The sequence below is a fragment of the Chlorocebus sabaeus genome, chromosome 8 (genome assembly GCF_047675955.1).
Source record: "Chlorocebus sabaeus isolate Y175 chromosome 8, mChlSab1.0.hap1, whole genome shotgun sequence".
Lineage (NCBI taxonomy): Eukaryota > Metazoa > Chordata > Mammalia > Primates > Cercopithecidae > Chlorocebus > Chlorocebus sabaeus.
The window spans coordinates 135,818,466-135,844,847 of NC_132911.1; the positions used below are offsets into that span (position 1 = coordinate 135,818,466).

Below are 26,382 nucleotides of genomic sequence, written 5' to 3' on the forward strand. Positions count from 1 at the left end.
AATGTGGTCACTTTCTGCCACTTAGTATGTCAGGCATTTTATTGTGACCATCACACTGTGACAGGTTGCCAGCATGTCTGAACTTGGAGTGGCATTGCAATCTTCTAGTCCAAGCTCTTATTTTACAGGTGAGACCATTGAGGCTCAGAGCCTGGCAAATCATGGCAAGAATGTCCCACTTCCCAGGTCTCCTGACTCCCAGTCCAGTGTCATCATAATAACAGTACCTATCTGTGAGGTTGTTGTGAAGACTGAAATGAATTAATCTTTGTGAGGCACTTACAACAGTACCTGACATAGAGAAGTTGCTCAAAAGCATGAAGAATTACAATGACGGCATCTGGCTCGGGGTTACAAGCTCAATAAGTAGTAGCTGCTACAATGAAGGCCTTTGTGCTGTTCCCTAATCCCTTGTAAGAGTGGAAGGCCCTGTCTGGTGAATGAAGAAGAGTGATCAGTTTCACACAGTGGATCTCTGCTTTTCTTTTGTGACTCCTGTTTCAGGGGTGCATTCCCCTGGGTCATTCTCCAGCTCAGGTAAGACGGCCTGAGGGTCAAGTTCCATTACCTCCTTGAATATGTTGATGGAATGCAAATGAGCCAAAATGACTTTATTAGAGACATAATTTTGACTCTGCTCTAATTTATTTTTGCAATAAGTTATAAGGAGGTGTGATTGGGGGTTCTTAGGTAATGGGCAGAGTTTCAGAAGGGGAAGATGAAAAAGTTCTGGAGGTGGACAGTGGTGTGATTGCACATCAGTGTGAATGGACTTAATGCTCCTCAACTGGCTAACATGGTCAATATTATGTTATGTATGTTTTACCACAACTTTTTTAAAAGTAAGTAATAAACTTGATGACCTTATTCCTTTAAACACAAAATGTCATGGATTGGGTCATTCTTTGTGTCAAGTGTTCCACTGAGCATGCCCCACTTGATGTTAGGTGACAATCCTCTAAGACTGGCTATCAAGGCACCTCACTTTCCAGACCAGGAACCGGGGCTCAGAGACGGAGAGTCACTTGCAGGGTGGCCCTTGCCCAGAAGGGGGCGCTCTGGCAATGACCAGACCCAGGTGGGCCAGTCTGACTTGTCCTGGCTCCAACACCCTAAACTGCCAGGCAGTCCTTGAGACAAACTAGGCAGCCCAGTGGTGATTCACTGCATTACTGTCACAATTATCAGTAGCACTTGCTTGGGAGGACCCTTAGGGTGGCCAGCTTCTTGCTGGGTTGTGGTGAAACACAGCAGGTGACAGCTCCCCCGCTGAGTGCCAAGAAGGGAAGTCAGCGCCAGCCAGAAGGTGCCTGTTAGAAGCACATGGTCAGCCCTGGGCAACAGTGAGGATGACCCGAATCCAGGGTACATGCACATTAGGATATCTGGGTGGGATGGCGCAGGGCTGCTTCAGAAATCCAGTATCCTCCTGTTGGCCACATCAGGTACCTTTGGCTGCGGGGCTGTGTCTACCTAGAGGAAAGACCTCCTTCTCCTAATTTGCCCAAGGAAGCCTCTGGGACTGTCATGGTCTCATGGGTCAGTATTGTCCTTGTGGGCCTGAGAAGGTTCCCGAAGCCTTGCCTTGGTCTGTATGCCAGGTTTGGAGTCCCGGCTTCCCAAGCTGTCTCCCAATGGCCAGTCTCATGGCAGCACAGCCAGTGTCTGATCCCAAGGCCTTGCTGTTCAGACAGACCTGGGCTGGGATGGGGGAGTTCAGGCTCTGCCTTTTGCTTGTCGAGTGCCCTGAGCCTGGGCACTCATTTTCCTGGGCAGTGAAATGCATGTAATGGTGTTTTTTCATCAGAGAATCGTGAGGGTTAAATGTGATAAGTCTTATAAAGGTAGAACACCATCTCTGGCACGTGCTCCGTGCTCCGTGAGGACTGCCCATAATTAATGCTGATTGTGTTTCCACACCGGGTGCCCTAGGCAGGGTCATTGCACCACACAGGCTTGTAGTGTCCTCACTAATGTGAAGTGGTGGATTTCTCCCCCAGGTAAATTTGCCAGGTGCTATCTGTCTGGCATTGCGTCTTTTCACAGACAAGCTCAGAGCGATTTGGGTTTCTAGTTATATCCTGGAGCAATATCCAGGTCTCAGACAGCCCTAAGAGCATCCCCCGCAACCTTATCCTCCAATCATTTATCTCCTCATTTCCCCTCCATTCTTCTCTCCCTTCCTCCCTCTTTCCCTCTGCCCCTCCCTCCCTTCTACCCTCTCTCCCTCCCCTCTTTTCTTCCTTCATCAATTTCTCCCTCTTTTTTTCCCTCCCTTACTTCCTCCTACCCTTTCTGCCTCCTTCCGTCTCCCATTCATTTCCCTCCCTCCCTTCCTCTTTTCCTCTATCCCTCCTTCTCCCCCTCCTTCCCTTTCTCCCTCCCTCCTTCTCTTGGCCCCCATTCATTTCCCTCCTTTGCTTGCTGTCTTCCTCCCTCCCTCCCCTGCTCTGTCTCCCCAGCCATCAGGAATAACAGGTGCCTACCGTGAAGGTTCCACTGGAGTGCAGCTGGATGAATGATGCTAGGGTTTGAACAGGTGCAGACCGAGTCCTTTATACCCCAAGAAAAGACCCTTAGCCATGTGATGCCTCTCCCCACTCTTCACATCAAGAAGGAAGCCTTTCATGAATGTTGGCAGGTGGGCTGCCTCTGAAGGGAGGAGGCATCATAATACTATAGCTTGGAACAGGTGAAGGCTCCATATTAAGAGGCCCCATCTTGAGCCTCAGAGGGGACCCAGGCTCTAATTAGAGAACAATGGGTTCCCTGTTCTACCCCACCTCCCCTCAAAGGCTAGGAGGCCCATGGATTATGTCTCAGGGTCATCATGGGAACTCTCAGGGGATGAAAGACTGATGAAAGTCACATGGGCTCTCCTGCAAGATAAAGGGCTGGCTTTGTCTGGTCTAGTTCATTCTTTAGCAAGAGGATCTCTAGCATGATTCTTCTTATGTGTTATTGGCCTCAGACCTGGGAATTTGATGCTTCTTTCCTTTAGGGCTTTACTGCCCAAGCTGTGGGGTAGGGTGAGGTGGGGCTTTATAATCAGACACCCTAGGTTCTTCTGCCAGCCCTGCTACTGAGTAGCAGTGTGACCTTGAGCTTGTCACTGCTCAGCTGTAGCTTCCACATCTGTTAAATGGGCTTAATCCTACTAGGATTGTGAGGATGAAGAAAGCCATGTACAGTGTGTGGTATGGGGGCTCATTAAGTCCTAGTTCTTTCTGTCGCTTCTTCATATCCCCTTGCCAAGTGTTTCCTTTCCTGATTTTAACAAGGAAAACTGGCATTTATTGAGTGTGTGTAATGTACCACAAATGTTTTATAGGATTTTGCCCTCATCATCCCTGCAGCTGCTCTTCCATTGCTGCTTTCATAACCCCAGGTGCAACGATGAATTAGCTCCACTTTACAGATGAGAAAAAACGGTGTCATTGAGGTTGAGTCATTGTAGAGGGTCATGTGTGATGGGAGCATTCTGGGATGCAGGTTAGCCTGGCTGTGAACCCTCTGAGTTGCTCTCTCTATGGCCACCTCCTGAAGAAGCAGGACTCTTCAAATGATTAAATTAGGGTGCATTTGAGTCTCTACGGAAGAACCCACTGAAGGGCTTCTTCAAATAAGTAATTACTCTCGTGCATTGAGGCTTGTGTTTGTAGATCATGAACTGTTGTTCAGCATCTCATGTGATTTGAGGAATGAAGATGCATTGTCTGTCATCTTTTCTCATTAGCACCAAAGACCCACCATCTCCAAAATGAGTAAGCCTATGGGCATCTATGGCTCAGTGTAGCAAAATCCATCTTTTCAGCATCTCAAGAGCATGACTGAGATTGTTATTATGCTCAAGAGCATAACTGAGATTGTTATGACGCCTGAGCAATGCAAAGGCATAACAATCAGCATAGGTATCTTGTTCGAGACATTTCATGGGGTTCTGAGAAGGATCATTTTTTCCCCATAGCTTACAACAGAGTATCTTAATCTTAGCACTGTTGACATTTGGGCCAAATTATTCTTTTTTTTGTAGGAGTTATCCCGAGCATTGCAATATTGCAGGTCTCTACTCAACAGATACCAGTAGCACTCCCTACCTTGTTGTGACAACCAAAAGTGTCTCCAAACATTGCCAAGTGTACCCTGGGGGCCAAATTACCCCTGATTGAAAACCACTGGCCTTCAATACCCCTGGAACCTTGGCTTTTACCATTCTGTTGGTGGAATAAGATGAGAGTGAAGTTTTCACAAGAACCCAGACATAAGAGGAAAAAGTCTGTTCTAAATGAGTTTAAAATTTTAGATTTCATTATGATAGCACCTAAATGTCACCTTCACACAAACCCACAGCACTAGTGCACCTGTGCAGAAATAGGGAGCCACACACACACACACACACACACACACAGACACACACACAAACAGAGCCATGCACTGGGGCCAAGAAACACACACAATCTTTCTCCTCTCTCTCCCTCCTCCTCCCCGTTTCCCTCTCCTCTTTCCCTTCCCTTCCTTCCTTTCCCTCTCCTTCATCTTCTCCCTCTCCTTCATCTTCTCCCTCTCCCTCATCTTCTCCCTCTCCCTCCCTCCTTCTCTCTGTCCCTCTTTTTCTTTTCTTGACAACTTAGCTGGTCTTCTGGGCATGAATGAAATAAACAGAAATGCACCTGCACCTTTGCTACCTGGAAGAATGCAGTTTAATGACGTTATGCATGTAACTGCACAATCTCCTTCATCAGAGCAGATACAGTCACTGTCCCATCTCTTTCACCTCATCTGTTAACCGCTGGTGGCCACATATGCACAAATTAGTAGGAGCTCCAGATCAGTAGCACCCCCTGAGGCTTTCTTATTGCCCTAGCTATCCCCTAAATCAGGACACATTCAGCTCAGAAGGAGTCAAACCTCCTATGAACTCCAGGAGACCAGTTGGACTCCAGGCAGTGGTCAGCCACTCCTGGGCCCTGTTTTCCTCCTGCCATTGCTGCTGTTGTGGCTGATGGTGTGACTGTAGAAAACTGGCCCCAGGGAGTCCTCTGAGCCTTTGTTCTTGATGCTAGGTAAGATCCCTGCATAAGCCTCAAAGGTGTTCCGCATTCGAGCTTCTTAAAGATTATAGTCATGCTCAGTTACTATTCCCAAAGTATGGGGTAACTGGGTCCACATGGGTTTCCCCACAAGTGAATAACCCCAGTCTTGGGCCCAAGCCATCCATCCATTCTTCACCTTCCTTGATGATAAGTTACTTTTTGGGGAACCTTGAGGACCCTTCCCTGTCAAAGGTCCTTAATTAGTATCCATGCAAGGGTTCAATCAAGTTAACCCATACTCAGTGAGTTTGCTTGGTTTCTATTCAGGTGGAAGTCCCTTTGCCTCTCAGAAAATTTGCTGTATCCTCTTCATCTTTGCAAAAGTCATGACAACATATATTTGTGAGCCTGACATTTGCATAACTTGGAGAGTCTTTTAAGTGTTCTGGAGAATAAAAAGAAATCTTTCTACATATGATTAGAAAGAGAAATGTCTAGCTGCTCCTCTCTCCAATGTCCAAGTTCTACCTCCCCAGGTACCCTGTGGTTCACAGGAGTGCCAGGGCACTCAGGGGTCTTCCAATGGGGGAAACTGTTTTCTACTTAGATGAACAGAAAGTGACTTTCCTCACCCAAGGGCAGCCATGGATCACAAAAGGGTAAAAAAACTGATGGCCCAGCAGAGTCCTAAGGCAAGAGAGCGGAGAAGGAGCACTAAGCACATCAGGAGAAAAGTTGTCCCTGGTAATGAGGAATAAGGAGTCCGTGCAGGGCCACTAGAGAGAGCACACGTGCTTTACATGGAGACTCAGCATAGACAGGGATACCGGAGCAACCGCAAACCTGAACATAGTGAAAAAGGAACCTGATGCAATGAAGGTGACACCTCAGTATGTGGGGATGCAGAAGAAAGTTGACTCCACAGATAAGCTCAAACCCTGCACCTTTCAAAGGAAGGCCTGGTCCTTGACCAGCTCCTGGGGAATCCCCTCTAGACCCTTGGAATATCATGCCTGATGAGTGTCTCTTGTACCTGAGGCTTTGTGCCATGACAGTTTATGTTAACAATGTGATTTATGGCGGGGCCTGAGGTCATGCAGTACCAGCTTGACCTCTAGAAGGACTGGAGACTGAATAACTAAGTTTAGCCATGCAGGCCACGAAGGCACTCCATACCTACTCCATACCCCCACATATCCCCTGGACACCAAAACTTGGATGAGCTTTCCTGGCTGACAATACTCCATATGTGTTGTTAAACATTGTTGCTGGGAGGATTAGATGCTGACTGTGCAACCCCACTGAAAGCTTGTGCCTGGGCTCTCTTGGAATCTCTCTAGAGGTGCCTCTCACCTTTGCTGCTTTTCATCTGCATTCTTTTGCTATAATAAATGCTAAACGTGCATATAACAGTTTTCCCGACCTCTGAGTTCTACTCATGAATCATCGAACCTGAGGGTGCCCGTGGGGACCTCTGAATCCAGTGGGTCACACAGAAGAGGAATCAAGACAAGATGTCAATGAAAAGAACTCTCTAAACCTCCTCCTAATGATAAAGTTTTCATTATTGCCCACTTAAGGGGGCTTGGATGATTATATAGTTCCCATACTATGGCAGATCTGATTGGTTGTACATGTTTTAGTTAACTGTATAGAAACAGTATATGTGAATCTCTCTACAGTATGAATTCAATTTTAATTTATGTTTTTGTTGTCTTTCAAAAGTCTCAAGTTTAAGTCACCTCAGGTATTATGTCAGATTCTCCCTGACTGAACTGGTTTGTGCAGGCTAGGGTGCCCACACATCCCCAGTTTTTAAATTGTCAGGGTTGCCTCAAGCATTGTAGGAGTTTCTTGAGCATGAACACTAGATTTCCATTACTTTGAAGCAGGCAAGGAGTCCGGCGTTACTGTATTAATTGTGAGGCCTCTAACAAGAAACCTTCTACCTTCAATGTTTTGCACATATTCACAGGAGGGGGAAAATGCTACTTCCAAGAATAACCACTTTAAATTAATTGATGATCTAGTTGGAGCCTGGGTGAATTCTTCAAATGTAGCCCACTTGGGAGAAGAGCCAGGGTGATAGCGTATTCCCTGAAGTCATTGTTATGCCCTAGTGTTATTTTCAAGATCTCACACAGACTTGCAGATATTCTCAAGGCATTTTTGCTTTAAGGCTGAAAAAAAAAAGCAGAAGAAGAAGGAACTCAAGGTACTGAGACATAAACACTGTAGAGATATAAATTAAACCCTGTCGGCACCCACAATGGTCTAGGCTCTTCTGGAGAGCAAGTGTGGGGTAGGGCACTGGACAGGGGTCACTAAGGGTGAGCCTCAGAGGGTGGAAAGGACTCGTGCAAGACCCCATTGCTAGTTAGCAGCAAACTCTAGTACGGAGCAGCCCCTATTTCTCCATTCACTGCCCAGTGCTCTTTTCCAAAACCCAGCTGTATCTAACGCATCTCTACAGCTTGTACTGGGCTAATTTAAACTCCTTAATAAGTTGTTCAGTAAATGTAATATGCTGTGTGCACAGAGACTTTAATGTGGCAAGGACAAAAGAACTACTGAATTATGTGTTTGCAAGATTTCCTATTTCCTCTCCTTATACCAGATAAAGGGATTTCTGTCTTTGATTTCTGACCAACCCCCATCTCCATTCCTAATGCCTGTATTTTTTCTTCTTTTTGGTCATGTCATGCAGGATGAAGGTGATGACAGAAAGAGAAGACAGGAAAGGTGAGATGGTGGACTTGCATAAGAAACAAGGACCCTGTGTTTGGGAAAGAAAAAAATAATGGAGGCAGAAGGAAAGCAAAATAAGCAGAAGAGGTAAATGGAAACACAGAGAAGAGCCAGAAAGCCTAATTTTAGGAGAGCTACCGAGTGATAAGTTGAAAAATGAAATAAAAAGAGAAGTTTTAAGATGATGGCTTGTGAGAAGTGAGAAATACTGGAGGGCAGAAAGAATAAGAAGGGTTTGTAAGAAGTGTTGACATGGATCCTAGGGATCCCAGCTGGTATTCTTCAGGACACAAATGGAAATATTGGGTTGTTACATACACTGTTTTGTTGGCTTGTTCAAATGTTAAACATTGCTATGAGCACCCGGCTTATATTTGGGTTATAGTAAGAAGGGATTTTCCACACAGTTTAATGTAATGCCATGATATTTAGAAGACCAGAGTCCTTTGAGGTAGTTCAGGTAGATGGCATGATAAAATGGCCAAACTATTGGTTTTGGGACTTTGTTTGCAGAGGTGAGAGAAAAAAACAAAGCTGATACCTGGAATATCTGGGAATAAATGAAGCCTTGAAGCTACCAGGGACAAGAAGAGAGGTACCATAATGAAACATACATTCTAGTACTTCACGGTGCCTTCTTTTGCATGAATTATTTGTATGCATTTTTCCTTCGGTCAATAATTTCAGTATTTGTGTGGGGGCTGTCCTTTGTTTTATTTTTATTTGTCTTTTTAGCTTACGTGGGAGCTCTGTGGCTAAGAGATTTGCCCGAATTTACGCAGAGAGCAACAATGCTTGGTCAGGCTGACTCCTGCTGTGTTTTTCCCTTGACCTTATTGCAAACATCACGCTGTTAGCTGAGAAAGAATAAGAAAAATCCTAGATGCTCTTTGCCCAAATTAATGAGGTCTAGATGAGCTACAGCATTTCGAGGACATCTGGGAATCACTCAGAGTTACGGGACCCTTTTGTGTAATGCATTCCCTGCAAAATTACAACATAGTCAAGCTGTGTACTTACTGTGTGAGTGGGACACCCTTTTCACCCTCTGACAGATATATGTTGCATTCTTCAGAAACCAGGAATAGTTTTCAAGACAGTATCTAAAGATTTAAATCAGAGCAAGGAGCAATGACTATCCTGTGATGGCTATTAGAAGACAACCAGAGTTTTAAAGGTAAGCACATAAACATGAACTATATGGCCAATTATTCACAACAAGGAACCCTCTGCCCATCTTTAAAGGGTGTCAGAGGAGAGATAGGAAAGAAGGCTGGGTAGGAAGAAGTTCAGACTTTGGGGCCAGCCAGACTTATTTTTAGCCCCAGCCCCACTACGTACTAGGATCCATGACTTCGGGGTCATAACTTAATTCTCTGGACTTAATTTTCTCATATATAAATGAAAGGCAATGATAGAACCTATACTCGCAGGTTATATGAGGATAAGATAACATATGTAAAGTTCCTGAACAGTACCCAGCATACAAGAGGTGCTCAATACATAGTGACATTTGTCTGTTTGTTTACTTATTTATTTTAGTGGGAGATGAAGAGAGAGAGAGTGGAGTGCTGCTATCATTACTAGTGCAGTAAACACTTTGCAAAATAACATTCTGTTCTTGGTCAGGGGCAGCAGGAGCTGCATCAAAGGGCTGTGGTGAAAAGATCACTCACCCAATTAATAGGAAGAAGAGTTTTCAGTGCAGGCTGTGCCAACTAGCTCATTGTATGACTCTGGGAATTCACTTCTCTTTCAATCTCTCACCTGATATGTGAGGAGGTTGGGCTAAACATTCTCTAATTTCTCTTCCGTCTCTGTCATTCTGTGATTCTAGCACACCCTAGAGACTTGTGCAACTGATTGCTCAAGTCAAGCTTGTGGGAGAGATTTTCCAAGGCCTATCACCCCCAATTTATAGGAAAGTGCAAAGCTGAGGCAACTGAGGCACAAGATTAAATGACTTCCCCAAGGACTTTCTGGTGGTAGTGTTGGATTTTAACCCAGGTAATTCACTTTCTGCCGGAACACACTGCCATTCTGGTAGGCAATAAGATCAATATTTGAGTCAGGACCCTGCCAGGAAAATAGGACTTGATGGTTCTATAGAGGGACTTTAATATGGTGAATCAGTGATAAAGGGCTGAAAGAACCAATAGGGGAAGGTGTGGTAACCCCACATTAGCAGCCACAGGGAGTTGCTAGGCCTGAAGGGATGGACGGAGACAGTATTGTGGCCAAAGCACAGAGGGCAATGGCCTCTGGTGGCAGCTGGGACCACAGAGCTGAGGCTGTCATGAGGATTCCTTGTGGAAACCAGAACCACAGAGGAGATAGAGCCACTCCTGGAAATATTGCCCAAAGCAGAACGGCAGGGGGAGAAATTCCCTGGTTTCTCCCTTCTACTGCCCTCCAGCCTCCTCTCAGTATCTTCTACGGGATGAATTCACAGGAATTCACAGGCAACGTGTTCTGGGAAAGGTAGTTTGCACAAGTCAGCCCCCTTTCATTAAAGAACCAACTAGAGAAAGGGCAGGAAATGGAACCAAGTGTGAAGAGGTGAGTGATGAACACATCCAGGATGCTTTTTGTGAGCCTACAACCTGACCTCTTACGGAGACCTTTCAAAAGTTCCAGAGATAGGATGTCAAGGTTGGCCAGCTCAACAGCTGACATGGCCACTAGATACCTGTTAGCACAGTTACAACACGTCAAGTGTGCTAGCAATGGGATTCCCGCTTGGCTGTGGGAGTGGACAAGACAGCAAGCTCAACAGTGTCTTAATCAGCAACCACCGAGCGCAGCGTTCCAGGTACCGTGCAGGAACAATTTGATACATTATTTCATTTCATTTCATTTTGTTCTCACAACACTGTCAATATAAGTAATAATGCTGCTACTCTTTTATAGGAATGCTGCTCTTGGAGTTGTGCAACATGTGGCCTAGATGTAGGCAGGACTATACCCATTTTGTAGATGAACAAACTGAGGTTCAGAGATTGAATGACTAGCTCAAGACGACATAGCCTGTAAGTGGCAGAGACTAAATTTAAACCCAGGCCTGCCTGGCTTCAAGCCCTGCCCTCTCTATAGCACACTAAGCTACCTACTAGCTTTGGGGGCCCTGGTTCCATGGTCGAATACTATTCCTTCTTAGCTAGTGTAACAATCTGCGAGTCATACTTTCTAACAACAGCAACAAAACTTCTTAGAAAGCTTCTGTGATAGAAGATATCAAGCAACTTTGGGACATGATCTGCTTCAGAAGTTCATATTGCTACATGGACAACATCATCCAAACTAAGGTGCTCTGTGAAACTGCCAAGTGTGAGACCAGGATTTAAGTTGCAGCAACCACAGAAACATGACCCACACCTTCATGAGCCAAAAAGCTGCCATTCTGTGCCTGAATTCACTCTGAGAGGGTACACAGCTCTCAGGATGAATGGGACTCTTGCCTGTATGATCAGGAGAGAAACTATTTAAACATGACATGTCCCATCCTCAAGTTTTCTGGCAGAGGCATCGCCTACAAGTGGTAAATGAGCAATAGATAAATGCCCATGGTTATTACTTTACAGGGGATGGAGTCAAAGTCCTGTTCATAACAAGAATATGTATTCCTCACATGGACTGGAGAAGGCATTTCCTTGTGGAAAAGGCTAGATGGTTAGAAGAAAATCAGTTGTTAAGGTGGCCTATTTTGTTCATCTTCTGTTCTTCAGGACAGACTTAAGCAGCAACGCCATGGTTAGGATGGGCTGAAACTAGTGTTGAAGCACCCATTATTACAGCAGCCCCTTGAGGTATGTCTGTCTAAATTCCTAGCAGACCAGAGCGCTGCACGCACTGTGGAGTCAGCAGCAGCCTGAATGGAGGAGGAGCCATGGACACTTGACCGGGGCCTGAGGTAGCAAAAGTTGTAAGTCACCAGGGACTGTGGCTTTGTTCTCCTCCAAGGAGTGTGTCCCAAGAATGGCTCTGGGGGCCCTAAATAAGAAATATTTCAAGAGATGACCCTGGGAGGGAGATGATATGAAGAGAATGGGAGTTTAGAGTACCTCAGTTTAAAAATAGACAGGATTTACAGGGCTGGACTTCAAGAATTCTGTTTTATTTACTCTGAACAAGAAGAGAGTAGAAAGCTTGGAGAAGGGATAGATGGAGCTCTAGAGTGAAACTCAAAGAGAGCATATAATAGGTGACCCAGGTGCTTTAAAGGCAAGGTAGTCCTGAATAGGGACATGCCAGAGACTTGGTCTCCTATCTTTGCTGCAGCTACATTGAACATCTTAGTGGTCCTTAGATGCTCCAGGCTGCCCGTCACTCCATCTTTGCAGGTGCTATTTCTTTTGCCTGGGAAACTCCTATTCCTCCATAAAACCCTATTAGTTATTTCTCCTGGGATCCCATAGCATGTTATTCAAGCCTGCTACAGCACTTGGCAGCTGCTTTGAAATTTGTATTTTTACATTGCCAACTTTCCCACCAGTGGTTTTTTTTTTTTTTTTAATCACAGAGCCTATGTTCAACAAACATACTAAGTAATGCCACCTCCCCTACTCTAGTATTCTTGGCCTATATTCAGTGTATGAGTTTATGGAAAAATTTACTCTTCAGTGAAAATACACAGAAAAGAAGGGACAAGCCCAAGCAAACAGGTGCTTCGTTGCTCTACATTTAAACTCAAACTTCTCTCTGAAAATGTATGCCTTTTTCATTTATTCATTCAGCCATTATTTGCAATATGAATGTTTTCAAATGTGATATTTTCCAACGGGATATGATTAACAGGTTTTTGCCTGGTTACGTGACTTGGTTCTATTACCTGTAATACTGTATTTTGATTTGTGTTTATGACCATTTCTTCCTTCCAACTATGAAAGCCTCAGTTTCTGAGGCTATTTATGATTCATCTCTAGATCCCATGGCTTAGCACAGAGCATCACAGATATACAGCAGAGACTCAATACACGTTGTTAGTTAAGTTAGTGAGTAAAAGATATCCTAAAGTGGGCTTATCCTAGACAATACAGAAAGTATTGTTGTGCAAGTTTTTTTTAGAATAAACCTGTGCTTTGGGCCTGTGGGTCTTGCTTATTGCCCTCTGTGAGTGGAGAAAATGTTCGTACTGACTGGGGGATCAAAGATTGCAACTCGAAAGGGGTGACGGAAAATAGCTGCCCACCTGGGCTTGAGACTCAGAGGCAGAAATTTTAAAAGCTAATGGATCTTGAGAGTAGTCTTTGAAAATAACATTAAAGACATGAGAGATTGGTACCCAGACCACTGGAGCAGGAGTATTCATCTAGGTAATTTAGTTCTGGGTTTACAGCCAAGAATAAATCCCAGAAGAAAGAACAGTATGTCAGCATTGTAGGACAGAAAATGTCCATGCCTAGACCTTCTTAATATAAAACAGGGTCTGCTTTTTAGTTTAAGTTTTCCAACTTATTTTGCTGGTGGGTGATTGGTAGGGATTTATGAAAGAACTGGAATTTAGATAGACATATCTTCTAATTATTCTCTCCTGGCAAATCTCACCAGGCTGAGGGCATTTGGATTAAAGAACCACTCAAGATCCTCTGCATAATTCCACTTGACATGACACAAGTCAACTTAACTCAACACAACACAACTCAATATAGCTTAATTAATCTAAACTCAACACAGCTGAACTCATCTCAACTCATTACAACTCAGCTCACCTCATCTCATCACAGCTCAACTCATCACAACTCAAGTCATCTCAACTTAATACAACTCAAGTCATCCCAACTCAACACAACTCAGCTCATCTCAACTCATTACAACTCAACTCAACTCATCTCAGCACAATTCGTCTCATCACAACTCAATTCAACTCAACTCATCACAACTGCAGTAATCGCAACTCATCACAGCTCAAGTCATCTCAATTCAACACAGCTCAACTCATCTCAACTCATTACAACTCTAATTCAACTCAACTCATCACAACTGCAGTAAGCTCAACTCATCACAGCTTAAGTCACCTCAATTCAACACAGCTCAACTCATCACAACTCTAATTCAACTCAACTCATCACAACTGCAGTAATCTCAACTCATCACAGCTCAAGTCATCTCAATTCAACACAGCTCAACTCATCTCAACTCATCACAACTCTAATTCAACTCAACTCAACTCAACTTCAATTCAACTAAACTCAGTTATACTTATTGTGTCAGGCACTGCACTCGGTTCTGGGGACCAGCTATGAATGAGATTCCATCACGAATCTCAAGGATGTGACTGTCTAGTAAAGGACTCACCGGAGAGTCCCTTTCCTTGAGGTACCCCCTGCCACCTGTCTGTGGATTGCTTATTGCCTGACTGCCTTGTGGCCTGCAGAAAAGCCACACAAAATACAAACTATAAACATTGGACCTGAAAAGAAGCCACTAGGCCAGGTTACCTCATGTCCTCTGTCCTGGGACTCCTCTGGCCCATGCAGAGGCATTGCTGGAAGAAGTGGCACAGCTCCATCAGGCATGGATTGAGCCTCTGAATAGCCAGGGTGAGAGGAGCGGCGGCCATGGCTCCCACCTTGAAGAGCGGCTGAGGACACCCTGGAAGATGGAATCCCAGACCAATCAAATCAGTAACAGTTTAGCAAGCATCTTCTCTTTGTTAAGCTCTGCACCAGGTGAGTATAGTCTTGTCCTGATCTCAGGTAGCTCTGAGACAGTCAGGTAAACATAGCATTCCTCACCATTATCCAATAAAGCTACTGTGAGAGTTTTAAGAGACAGGTGGAAAGAAGGTGGTGATCAAGTTCCTGGAGGAAAACAGAGATAGTTTCACTGAAAAGCAAATATTAAACAGAGATCTAAGATGTTGAACAGAAATGCATCAGGTGGAGGACATTTCTGATGTCAGGGACAGAGCATACAATGACTCTGCATGATGTAAGGGGATGACTTGCTGAGGGGGATTGGAGTAAACTTTGAGTATGGGGGTATGAAGTATGTATATGCATGTGTGTGCACAGGGTACGTGTGTGTGCATGTGTGTGTATATGTGCATGCATGTGAGAGCATATGGATATGTGTTTGCCTATGTGTGTGCATGTGCATGTGTATATGAGTGCAAGAAGGAAAGAAGGAAGGGCAGGTTGAAAGATGAGACTGGCATGCTGGGTCACTGGAGAGTCAGGCTCTGAGTTTGTGAGTTCTCTTTTTCCATCAAGTGAAAGTTAATTATGTTTCCGTGAACCAGATTTTTCAGTGTTGTTTAATTTTTAGTTTTTAGGAGAAGGAAGGCCAAAGATAAAAGAAGGAGAGAACAAATTAGTTTTAATAAAAATTCTAACTCGTTGGGATCTACTGAGACTCAGAAAGCTACCTATGGGTACACCTACATTTCTTTATTGGAAAGTAGGAAGACCCATCCTTATCGCATAGGACGACGGGAAGGATTAAATGAGACAATTTATTTAAAGTATATTGCATATTGCAAAGTTGTTGGCATGAAACAAACAATAAATAATAGCAATAATAATTATTATTATTTATTAAAACTGTATTGAGCTCCACTGCAAGCTAAGCACTGGTGACAGCCACTAGAGCTACCGCAATGAATAAGAAGAAAAAGGGCCTTCCTCTCACAGAGCTTACTTTCTAGGGACTAGAAGGTTATATTACAACATTACTAATAACCTTCCAACAAAGGTTCACTAATCACTATCAGGAAAAATTATCTAAAACCTGGAAATAAACAAAAAGGATTACTGAATATTCTTTTAATGCAGTTTCGGTTATTGTCTAGCAGACTCTCTGGGGACTGTCTGGGTAAAAAGAATTGTGCACCATTAATTGACTTTCTATTGAATGGGTGATTTTACAACTATCAAGAGGTAGATGTTAACTGATAGCAATATAAATAATTCTTGTCTAAGAGCAATGCTAATGATTTCTGTCCATAGCAATGTAAATGAATTTTGTCTGGTAGAGGTGCAATTGATTTTTGTCCAGTTAAAAAAAAAGAGTTTATTGCTGCGGGATATCAATTCATTTGAGAATTCCTTTGACTGACTATATAAATCTTTTTCCCTCAAATTTCGCATTGAACCAATCTTCACATCTTTCTGGTTTCCTCCTTATTTAATGAGTTCGATAATGTCTTTGACATGTTGACATGTGCTCATTTAATATTATTCTGTCATGTTTGAACATTTTTCAAAATTATAATTTATCAGTAATTACTTATTTTTATTTTTTGTTTCTTGTAGAGATTTCTTGCTACGTTGCCCAGGCTGGTCTGAAACTCCTGGGCTCAAGTAGTTTTCCCACCTCAGCCTCCCAAAGTGCTGGAATTACAGGTGTGAGCCACCACATCTGGTGAGTGATATATTTATTTAAGTGAAAAAGGGGCTCATAATGTCAGCAGACGACTTTTTAAAAAGGTGGAAAGAAAATACGTTATTCTGAGTTAACTAAAACATAAACCCTCCAGAACATTGATCAATTTGATCAACTTGCCCCGACTTTTTCTCTATCAGTTACTGAGCAGTTGCTACGTATCAGACACTCTCTTAAGATCTTTGCATACATTATTTTATCTCATTCTCATAAATCTTGTAAAGTAGACATCAGAAGTATACAGAAGAGGACACAGAGGGTCTAAGTAATTCTGTAGTTGTATCGGTTATGCAACAGAGAGTAACTCCAGCAAGGTCTGACTCTGAAGCCTGTGCTCATAACCATCACACTTCACTACTTGAACATAATTAACATTTCCAAGGCTTGATTTCCATGCCCCTTGCCCCGTCCCATCCCATCCGTCCTTCTCTAACTCAGGAAATGACACTTGGGATATCCACTTAGTTGCTCAAACTTGGGCATGATTTTTGGTTCCCTCCTGTGCTCACTCCACCATCCCCTTGGGTTCTATCTCTTAAATATCATCCAAGTCTCCCTACCCACACAGTCACCTCCACTTTCCAGTCACCATCACCACTGCCCATCATTAGCACAACAGTCACCTTGCAAGTTTCCCTGCTCCCAGCCTCTCCCGTTCCTCCCCATTCTGCAGTCAGAGAACCTTTCTGCAACGCAAATCTGATCACATTACTCTCACTTGCCTCAGAATTCTACACTCCTTGACATGGTGACAAAGCCCTGTTAATCTCACTCTTTGCTACCCCTCTAGCCTCATTCACACGACCTTCACCTTCAGCACCTTCAGCATCAGTCCTTTTAAGGTATAGTGCCTTTACTTGAGCTATGCCTTTGCTTAGACTGCACCTTGTTCAGATGCCACATTCCCAATCAATAAATTCTTGAACCATCCCCTCACCTGAAGGTAATCTCTTCCTCTCTGGATATACATAGCAGTTTCTGCTTCTCTTAAGAATCTAGCCACTTTTTTTTTCTCAATTGCAGGTTCCCCCCCCCTCCCCCCCCACATATGGCATATCTTGGGAAAGGTGACACAGAGGTGTGGAATAAGCACAAGCTTTGAAATCAGATCTGGGGGCAAATGTAGTCTCCTTTTATATGTAGAACTCACCATAATTCCTTAATGAGATATTGCTTCTCCTGCAGAATTATTGTGAAGAGAAAGTAATAATAGGCCTCGCATAGTGCCTAGCAGTACAGTAGGAGCTCAATAAATATTTATTAAATGGATGAATGAGTGGATGCCAAATACTCTGTGGCATGATTTTTTTTTTTTTGGATGAACAGAAAAAGTTACTGAGAAATGCCAGAACCCCTTTAATTTACAATTGTATTTTTCACTACATAGGGAGATAGATAGATGACAGATGGATAGGCAAATATCTATGATATGGAAGTTAAGAAATAATGATAACTAGATAGATAAATAGGTATGGATGGATAAGCGGGTTGATGAAAGGATGGATGGATAGATAGCTTGGATAAATATCTCTTAGATGACAGAGGAGTGGGTAGATTAATAGATAGATAGATATGGTAAATACCTATTAGGTAAGTAGATAGAGCTAACAAGAGAGACAGATAGATATACCTATACAGATAGCTACAGACACACAGATATAGACACAGATATAGCTATAGATATGGATACAGACACCAATATAGACATAGATATAGATACAGTCATCCTGTTTTCTAAAACTCGGTCGCACAACTGCCTCCATCTGCACCACTGTGTTTCTTTAGAACTCCTGGGAGAAAAGGGATATAATTTCCTTAGTAGCACAATCACATCTTTGTGTCTGAAAGGTTCATTCACTATTCACTGCAGGCTGAGAGTAAGGCTGGGGCAGATCTAAGGTGACATGAAAAAGGAGAGGGGGCAGGGTCCAGCCGTTTAATAATGCCCTGTTGACATATGACTGGATAGTCCAGGAGCTGGTGTACAAAGGTATTCAGGAGTGGGAGGAGCCTGAGGACTCAAGCAGCTTTGAAGCACTCACTTTGTATCCATTTCTTTCTTATGGAAACTGGCTCAACAGAAAAGAGGAGAGTGAGATGTCCAAAAGCTGGAAAAATGCATCAAAAACCACAGTAACTCAAGTCCTCAGCCTCTGTCAGGAGTTCTGGAAACAGAGCTACAGACCCAGGAAATGGTCTTTCTCTAGATCCATGAGAATTAACTGTGCAGAGATAGAAAGGGTAGGGTATCCCTTAACACAGAACAACAGGACATCACACCCAGCAAATGAAGTTGCATTTTGGAGTCATCTTTTTTATTCCTTCCTCCTTCACTGCTGTCAACCCTGCTCATTGCAAGAGCAGCTTCTGTTTGCAAAGTGCCCAGCATGCTGCCCAGTAAACAGTCACTTGATAAAAGTTGATTGAATTAAGTTCTACAGAGCTCTTTACTTCCAAACCACTTCCACAAACATTATCTTACTTAATACAAAACCTTGTGGGAAAGAAAAAAGAAACAGGCATTTTTAGTGCCCACAAAAATTGCAATTATTCTTGCTTTACAGTTGAGGGAACTGAATCCTGGAAGTTGAGTCCTGGAGGCCACCTCACCAGTAAATGGCTGAGCTAAGATTTGAATCCCAGGAGTCTGATTCTAAATTTACCAAACAAACCTCTCTTTATTCTACTACAAGACCTTGTTCAAAATAAACACAAGCAATAGTAATAACTGGGCACTGGTACTCACTTGAAACTTGATGGGGTCTTGGGACCAGGACTGGCTCTTCCCCAGGGGTGAATGGCCACTCTGCAGAGAGATCACCTGCAAAGGGCAAGAATGGCTTTCCAGAAGTCAGAATGGAATTACCATGGGTGATACACACAGCAAGAAATTTATAACATCTTAAAGAGAAATCATTCTTGAAATCTATAGGGAAATGATAGCCAAAAAAGGGGAAGTGATTTATGCAAGACCACACACGACAATTTAGCAGCATGGCAAGGCTTATAAACTAGTTCTCCTGACTCTTTTCCTGCAGGAAACAACAAAGCACAATAACTTGCTTAGATTGCTTACTGGTACCCCATCCCACCACGCTTGTCCCCAAGCTTCCCGCCCCTCCCATCCCCTGTCCCCCGAACCCCCACTTCTGTATAGAGTTTCTCTTTCCCGCTGTGCATTCTCACCTGTTTGTGGATCTCTGGGGGCTGTTACCTTGGTTGGACTCGGAGTCTGTGTGCCATGGGTGAATGCTCCTGGGAGGAGATGAGAGAGAGGTGAGCCTGCATCTCTTCTAGGGGGCCCTGAGGGAGAAGAGGACCAGGGCCACCAATCCTGCCCTATCCAACCAATGTCGGTTAAGCCAGGTACCAGGTAGGGCTTTAAGAAGCAGAGAGGAGTAAGAAATAGAACCCACAATGGAGTGTGAAAAAGGAAATGGAAAATTTCATCATGGCTGTGATACAGCATGATGGGTACCACTGGAAACCAGCTAACATTGGTAAGGTATGGTGACACGGAACGGGAGAGCGATAGTGTTGCACAGGAAGTGTCCAATGTAGGTGCTCCTGGGCAAAGAAAAAATGAGTTGCTTCTCATTCATTTGAGTCTTAGTGTACACCTTGCTCCATCCCACTCCAGATAAATTGCCTGTCATTTTCATGAGAGAGTATGGGCTCAGTTCAACAATTTTCATATCATGTTCATGAAGCCTTAGTTTAAGGGTCACATCAGGACTTGATCCTTGCTGTTAAGATTCTGGCCTCTGGCAAAACCAGCAATACAGTCTCCTTGTAGGAGACGAGTGAGAGAGAAGCTCCAGCAGGCAAGTTCCCTCATATGGCTAAGTGGAAGGAAAGAGGTGAGGCTGAGAAACAGCCAAGGCACAGGTGATGGACACCCAGTTCAGCTGGGGCAGGTGACATCTACTCTGAGTCAAGCAGCACAGCAGGTCTGGAGGAGAGTGGGCTTTGCAGGCACAACAAAGTGCATATATAAAGACCAGGAGATGTGGGCAGTTAGCAGTGTGCTGTGGCTGGAGTCTAGAGGAGGAAGGTGGAGGGGCAAGGTGAGGCTGAACAGCAGGTAGGGCGCGTGCCTGGAATTTCAGGACCGGGTCCATCCATTGTAGTTGTCATACTGCTTATTAAAGGACAATGAAACAGGGAAAAAGAGAAGAAATTGGGGAGTGGGATTACATAACAGAGAGAGGAACTGGGGAATGAAAGAAGGAACTTTCATTCATCTACAGATGGGAACAAAGAGGTAGGGCGAAGGAAAGGAGAAGGAAGAGTTTGCTTCATGATCGTTAATTATATTGCTTATGTTTTCCTAGTTTTCTGTATGTGTGTTATATTCCAAAAATTTAGAAAGGTTATCAAAACAGACAATGCTAACTTTAATTTAAAACAGGAGAGGTAGAAGTGAGCACCCTGTCTTACCTGAGGTAGGGCTGTCCTGGGATGGGCTGCCAGTTGTGGCCGTTATCCCAGCAGGAGGCGCCAAAAGGCTCGTAGTGTACATGGCTTCCTCAGCCCCTGCGGTAGTCGGTGGGGGAGAACGAGTTTCCCAGGGAGACCCTCCAGGTTTTTTCTCATCGATGATCTGAGCCCAGGGCACGGACGATATGGAAGCCCATGTCTGTCTGTCAACTGTCACCCACTGAGTTCTGGCCACCCTCCTGGTAGCTGCACATTCAAAGTGATAGTAACAGGGTACTGACATGCTTGACCACTTTGATTCAGATATGAAATTGTCGAGACATTGAAACCTTATCAAAGGGCAAATGCAATGTGTACCTGTAATATAGATAATCCAGGGGCTTAAACTTTCCTCTGAGCTGAAATAAATGGACCTAAATAAGCATTGTTTTCCTAAGCACCAATGAACACACACACACACACACACACACACACACACACACACACACCCCTCTGAATCTCTAGGAACCCCAGCCATGTGTGTTTGGGGGTCAGTTAGCTGTCTCTCAAATTGATTTAATACATTTCTAATCATGTGACATAGTGAAAAGATTTCGGGGTCTGAGATGAGGAGATCCAAACAGATTAGTCGTGCCTCTGTCTCCTCCATAGTGTGAACTTTGGGGCAAATTGCTTAACTCCTTTTAGCTTCCTCATGAAAATGAGGATACCAGTATTAATAATAATACCTGCCCTCCAACATCACAGGATTGTTATTAGTTAAGACAAATCCTTGGCTCATGCCTGGAATTTCAGCACTTTGGGAGGCAGAAGCAGGCAGATCACTTGAGGTCAGGAGTTTGAGACCAATCTGGCAAACATAGTGAAACCCCAGCTCTAGTAAAGATACAAAAAAATTAACTGTGCATCATAGCAAGTGCCTGTAATCCCAGCTACTTGGGAGGCTAAGCCTGGAGAATTGCTTGAACCTGGATAGCGGAGGTTGCAGTGAGCAGAGATCGAGCCACTGCACTCCAACCTGGGCAACAGAGCAAGAGTCTATCTCAAAAGAAGGAAAGATGGAAAGAAGGAAAGGAGAAAGAAAGAAAGAAAGAAAGAAAGAAAGAAAGAAAGAAAGAAAGAAAGAAAGAAAGAAAGAAAGAAAGAAAGAAAGAAAGAAAGAAAGAAAGAAAGAAAGAAAGGAGGGAGGGAGGGAGGGAGGGAGGGAGGGAAAGAAAGGAAGGAAGGAAGGAAGGAAGGAAGGAAGGAAGGAAGGAAGGAAGGAAGGAAGGGAGGGAGGAGGGAAGGAGGGAAGGAGGGAAGGAGGGAAGAAGGGAAGAAAGGAAGAAAGGAAGAAAGGGAAAGAAAGAAAGAGAAGGAAGAAAGGAAGGAGGAATGGGAAAGAAAGAAAAGGAAGGAAGGAAGGAAGGAAGGAAGGAAGGAAGGAAGGAAGGAAGGAAGGAAGGAAGGATCTTCCCTCATTGGCCTTTTAAAAAATTGTTGGATGTTCTTACCTGTTTATTAACATAGTAGAAATTAAAGTCAGTTTTTTCAAGTTTTACAAAACTGAATTCTATTGAAGGATTTTACGTTTATAACTTAAGTTGAGGACAGTTGCTTTCTTTAAAATACTCAGATTTCTCAACCAGAACATGGTGTATTTCTTCATTTATTTAAATACTCGTTTATTACTCTCATTAAAATTTCATAGTTTTCTTTGTATAAAACCAGCTTGTATAAAACCTCTCCTTGTAGGATTATAGGTAGGCATTTTATGATTTTTTTCTTGTGATTAGAAATCACAAGTTTTTGTCATATTATCCTGGAAAGTTTTCTGATTTTGTATAATTGTCATGATGCCAGCTATTGTGCTAATTTTCTGCAGTAAATGTGTTTTTCTATTTAATGGAGTTGATTTCTTTTCCTCTACACCACCCAGTCATCCTTGTTTCCTAGGCTGCTGACACCTATCAATTCTTATCTCTTAGGGAAGCCTGTGTCTCCTCTATGCCGGGGTAGGAGCCCTCTCTGTGCTCTCTGTGTACAATAGTTCTTTGTAGGCTGGATAATGACTATTGGTTCACTTGCCTGGGCTCTCTCCTAGGTCTGAGAGCTCAGGAAAGAGAGAGAACATTTATAGAGCTGTGTTTTTAACAGCTAGCCTAGTGTCTGGACGGAAATGTGTTTTGATGAGTAAATAAATGAATGAATTCTGATAACTGAATGAATGAATTCTGATGACAATATTGTCTCAGTGGGTTCATTGCTGGAACCCACTGAGAAATATTGACTCTTAATGAGCTACCTCCATTTTATATTATTTCCAAATAGGAAAAATAAGATAACCACACCTTTTGTGTCTTTAGTGATGACACTGCTGATCATGTACTCAAGATGCTGGGGAGGCAGGAGCCTCCTGCAGGCCATTGGCAGCAGCTTTCCCACTGGTGTCAAGTCATTAACGTATTTTTGGCATCATTATCAAACCAGTTACAGACTGAACTAACCATGCCGTAAAATATTGACTTCACTTCACCATTTCATGTGAATTTCGGGAGCGATATTGCTAAATGCTTTGCTGAAATATGAATACTTTTACCACAATGCACTGTGATAATATAAGACAATAGCATTGAAGGAGGCTGGGTGAAGGGTACCGGGGAACTCTGTATATTATTTTTGCAACTCTTTGTGAGTCTTAAACTATTTCAGAATAAAAAGTCATCAAAATACATATTAGAAGTACATTATGGCAATGGTATTTTCTGCCTTTGCCTGATCTTGTAGAACCCATACTGGCTCATATAGATCTGTTACTTAAGTAAGCTGAAGTGTAACTTCATTGATGGAGAAGGGATTGAGGTAAGGATTTTGCTTATATATGCGAGCCTAGAGGGAACAGGAGCCAGACACAGCAAAGGGGAGGAAAGGGTGAGAATGCATCTTACCCAAGGCTGGGAGAGTATGGGAGGCACTGACCCATGTGGCCGTGGCCCTGGCAGGAAGCTCAGGAGGCCTGTCTGTGCTCAGGGTCTCCCCTCTTTCTGAAGGAGCAGCTGTCTTTATCCAGGGAGAGGTTCTCAGAGCAGATGCCCAGGGTGTGCTCTGGGCCCAGCGTCGGGGGCTTGTACTTGGCAGTGTTTTCTGGCTTTTGGTTGTGGGCTTTGAAGTCTTGGCAGTTCCCCTGGTAGCTGCACCTTCAGGGAGGCAGTCAATGGTAACTTTAACATGCTTGACACTTTGGACATAAAAAAATGGAAAGGTCATTGGACAGCAAATATACTGAACGTGGAGATTCAAACCTTTCTCTGAACAGCATCAAATAAAACCAAAAGAAGTATTTCTCCTTGAATTCAAATTAAGATAAACTATCAATTTGTAAAAAAAAAAATCTGTGATGAATCACACTGAACAGAATGCAAAGCTCTCAAGCTTAAAAGTGTCAGGCATTTGCTATGTTTCCTAAACAGATCCTGATCCCTGTCAGAGCCATTCTTCCACCTCCAGCCCTCAGCCACTCCAGGATTCTGGTACATGTCCCTGGAAGAGGAATTAGTCTCCTTTGTATGCCTTATGGACACAACTAAAAGCCAAAAGTGAAATTTGGGGGAATCAGAAGCTTCCAGACAGAAACACCTTGAAAAATAGGCTCCCACAGCGTTAGCAGGAGAGCTTAATTCAGAGGGAAATCTACCCAGCATCCTTGGTTGCTCCATGAAGGAAAGAAGGAAGTGGGATCAGGTATTAGTTTCACCTTATATCTTCCCTAGGGAAGGCTCAAGTGGTGGCAGCAGTGGATATGAGGATGACAGGCTCCTATTAGCCCATAGGGTCCCTTCCTCTGGGAAGACAAAGACTGGCCTATAGTCTGGTGGGCAGAGCCTGTGTTGGATTTTGGCCCCCACCTCCCCTGAATGCATGTAGAATGAGAACTGTCTAATTACACGAGAGGCCTTGCAGTCTCATTTCCTCTCTCTGTCCTACTTCTGGGCCCATTAACACCCTGCATGCAACACCAGCCTGAGCCGTGCTCCCAGATCAACCAGACATGGGGCTAAGTACATCCAGCCAAACTATCACCCAGCCAGGGTACGTGCTTTCAGGCACATCAGCTTTAGCACCAGCTTGTAAATATGTTCTCTCTTCCTAGGCATTTGTTCTTGTTGAAGGAGCACAAAGTGGGAGAATTAATTGAGACCGGTGTGTGTGTGGGAGAGGGGGTTGGGGGGTGGGAATGTCACGGAAAGACTCTCCAAATAAATGAGATTGACTCAACCCTAAGATCTGTACTGAGAATCGGGCAGGTGAAGTCATTCTACCAACTGCCCATTTCATCTTCTTATCAAGTAGCCTTGTCCCACACAAACTGAGATTCCTTCTACAGCATAATCAAAAGAAGCCCTACAATAAATATAAAGCAAAGTGTCCCCTGAAGTGGAGTTGCAGATTTACTGTATCCTTCATTGCACTTCAAGAGAAAGTGATGAAGAGCCTACTATGTGCGAGGCACCAAGGGGAAGGCAGGCTGTGAGGCTGAAGGAAACTACTTCTTCTACCTTCCAGTTCCATTCATTGAGACACACATAGAAATGTCAACTGTGTCGCAACCTGGAATAATATAGAGTCCAAATGACATACAAGTGCTGTGTTATGGGACGGTAGAAGATGAAGACTGACTTTGATTGGGGGATATTTAAAAAAGAGGAGGTAGTATCTAAGCTGCAATTAACAGGCAAATAGGGTTCTGAAATATGGAAAAGTAGGGAAGAAGTTCCAGAAGGAGACAACAGCATGACCAATTTGGCACAGAGGGGCATGAAGGTGGGTCATGGTTGGATAGAGACTGGATGTTACAGAGTGGCCAGGTCCCCAGCACAGAGTCACAAATTCAAATGTCTACAAAAACCAAGTAGTTAATATGAGAAAAAACGTGCAAGGCAATAGGGGGCAGAGAGGACTATGGAAAAGAGGGAAAAGGTGCCCTTCCTAGTGTGGGAATGAGGGTGGCAGCTACTCAGTTCCAGTTCCTTATTGCCTTGTGTTGGGGGGAGGATCTAGAATTGCCAGACCTTTTGGAAGAGAATCCAGAAATTCATTTTTTTTTTTAATGGCGAAGTTCTCTGATTTTTAACACAGTGTAGCTAAACACAACACCTGAGGGCAGCTTTCAGTTGCTAGTGTGCCAGGTGGGACCTTGGTCTGGAGAGTCTATGGGAGGAGTTTGGGAGGTTGGTACTCACCCAGCAAACCAGACATGCCGCTGGTAAATGTGTAATTGATAATGGGGTATTTTTCCTCCATCTCCCAGAAGTCAGAAAGATTCCTTCCTGCAAAAATCACACCAATAGCATCAGATCTTGGGTTTCATCTGCTGGACAGTTTTGTCTATTTCTCAGCCCAGAGAGCTTGTCAAAGAATGTCTAGTGGTTTACCTGACTTTCCTGTCATCACACAGATGAAGATGCAATCTGATGCATTGCTTTGACTCACTGTAAGACAAACCAGGACACAATAAGACTTAGCAAGGGGTTTGAAGCTGTAAGTCTTTGATTGAAATGAAAATTAAGCTGAAAGTACTTAACTTAGGATAATATAGGAAAATAAGGCTGACTCTTTACTCTTAAGGCAGTCCTGATTTTCCGATTTCTTTATTTTATTTGGCTGGGTTTGGGGGATGGTGTAGTGGCTAAACGCAGAGCCTCTGAGGTCAGCTTCCACAGTTACAACATCAGCTCTGCCACTTACTAGCTATGCAAACAAGAATGAACTGCTTGACCTCTTCAGGACTCAGTTTACCCCT

General features: G+C 43.7%; 2 protein-coding genes across 2 annotated transcripts in view; both read right to left on the reverse strand.

The window, feature by feature from the left end:
- Nucleotides 1-2,528, reverse strand: part of OC90 (otoconin 90) — a 35,268-nt gene extending 32,740 nt beyond the window's left edge. Inside the window, exon 1 of the mRNA XM_008001557.3 lies at nucleotides 2,487-2,528. The gene's annotated coding sequence lies outside the window, so the exon portion shown is untranslated. The remainder of the gene's footprint in view (nucleotides 1-2,486) is intronic.
- Nucleotides 2,529-4,199: 1,671 nt separating this feature from the next.
- HHLA1 (HHLA1 neighbor of OC90) overlaps nucleotides 4,200-26,382 on the reverse strand; it is a 45,075-nt gene continuing 22,892 nt past the window's right edge. The window contains exons 9-17 of the mRNA XM_038000117.2: nucleotides 26,015-26,071; nucleotides 25,823-25,909; nucleotides 23,531-23,779; nucleotides 20,604-20,849; nucleotides 19,350-19,418; nucleotides 18,910-18,984; nucleotides 14,219-14,372; nucleotides 8,802-8,884; nucleotides 4,200-7,213 (exon numbers count right to left, since the gene is read on the reverse strand). Coding sequence (XP_037856045.2) covers nucleotides 7,170-7,213; nucleotides 8,802-8,884; nucleotides 14,219-14,372; nucleotides 18,910-18,984; nucleotides 19,350-19,418; nucleotides 20,604-20,849; nucleotides 23,531-23,779; nucleotides 25,823-25,909; nucleotides 26,015-26,071 — 1,064 coding nt within the window. The 3' untranslated portion in view covers nucleotides 4,200-7,169. The remainder of the gene's footprint in view (nucleotides 7,214-8,801; nucleotides 8,885-14,218; nucleotides 14,373-18,909; nucleotides 18,985-19,349; nucleotides 19,419-20,603; nucleotides 20,850-23,530; nucleotides 23,780-25,822; nucleotides 25,910-26,014; nucleotides 26,072-26,382) is intronic.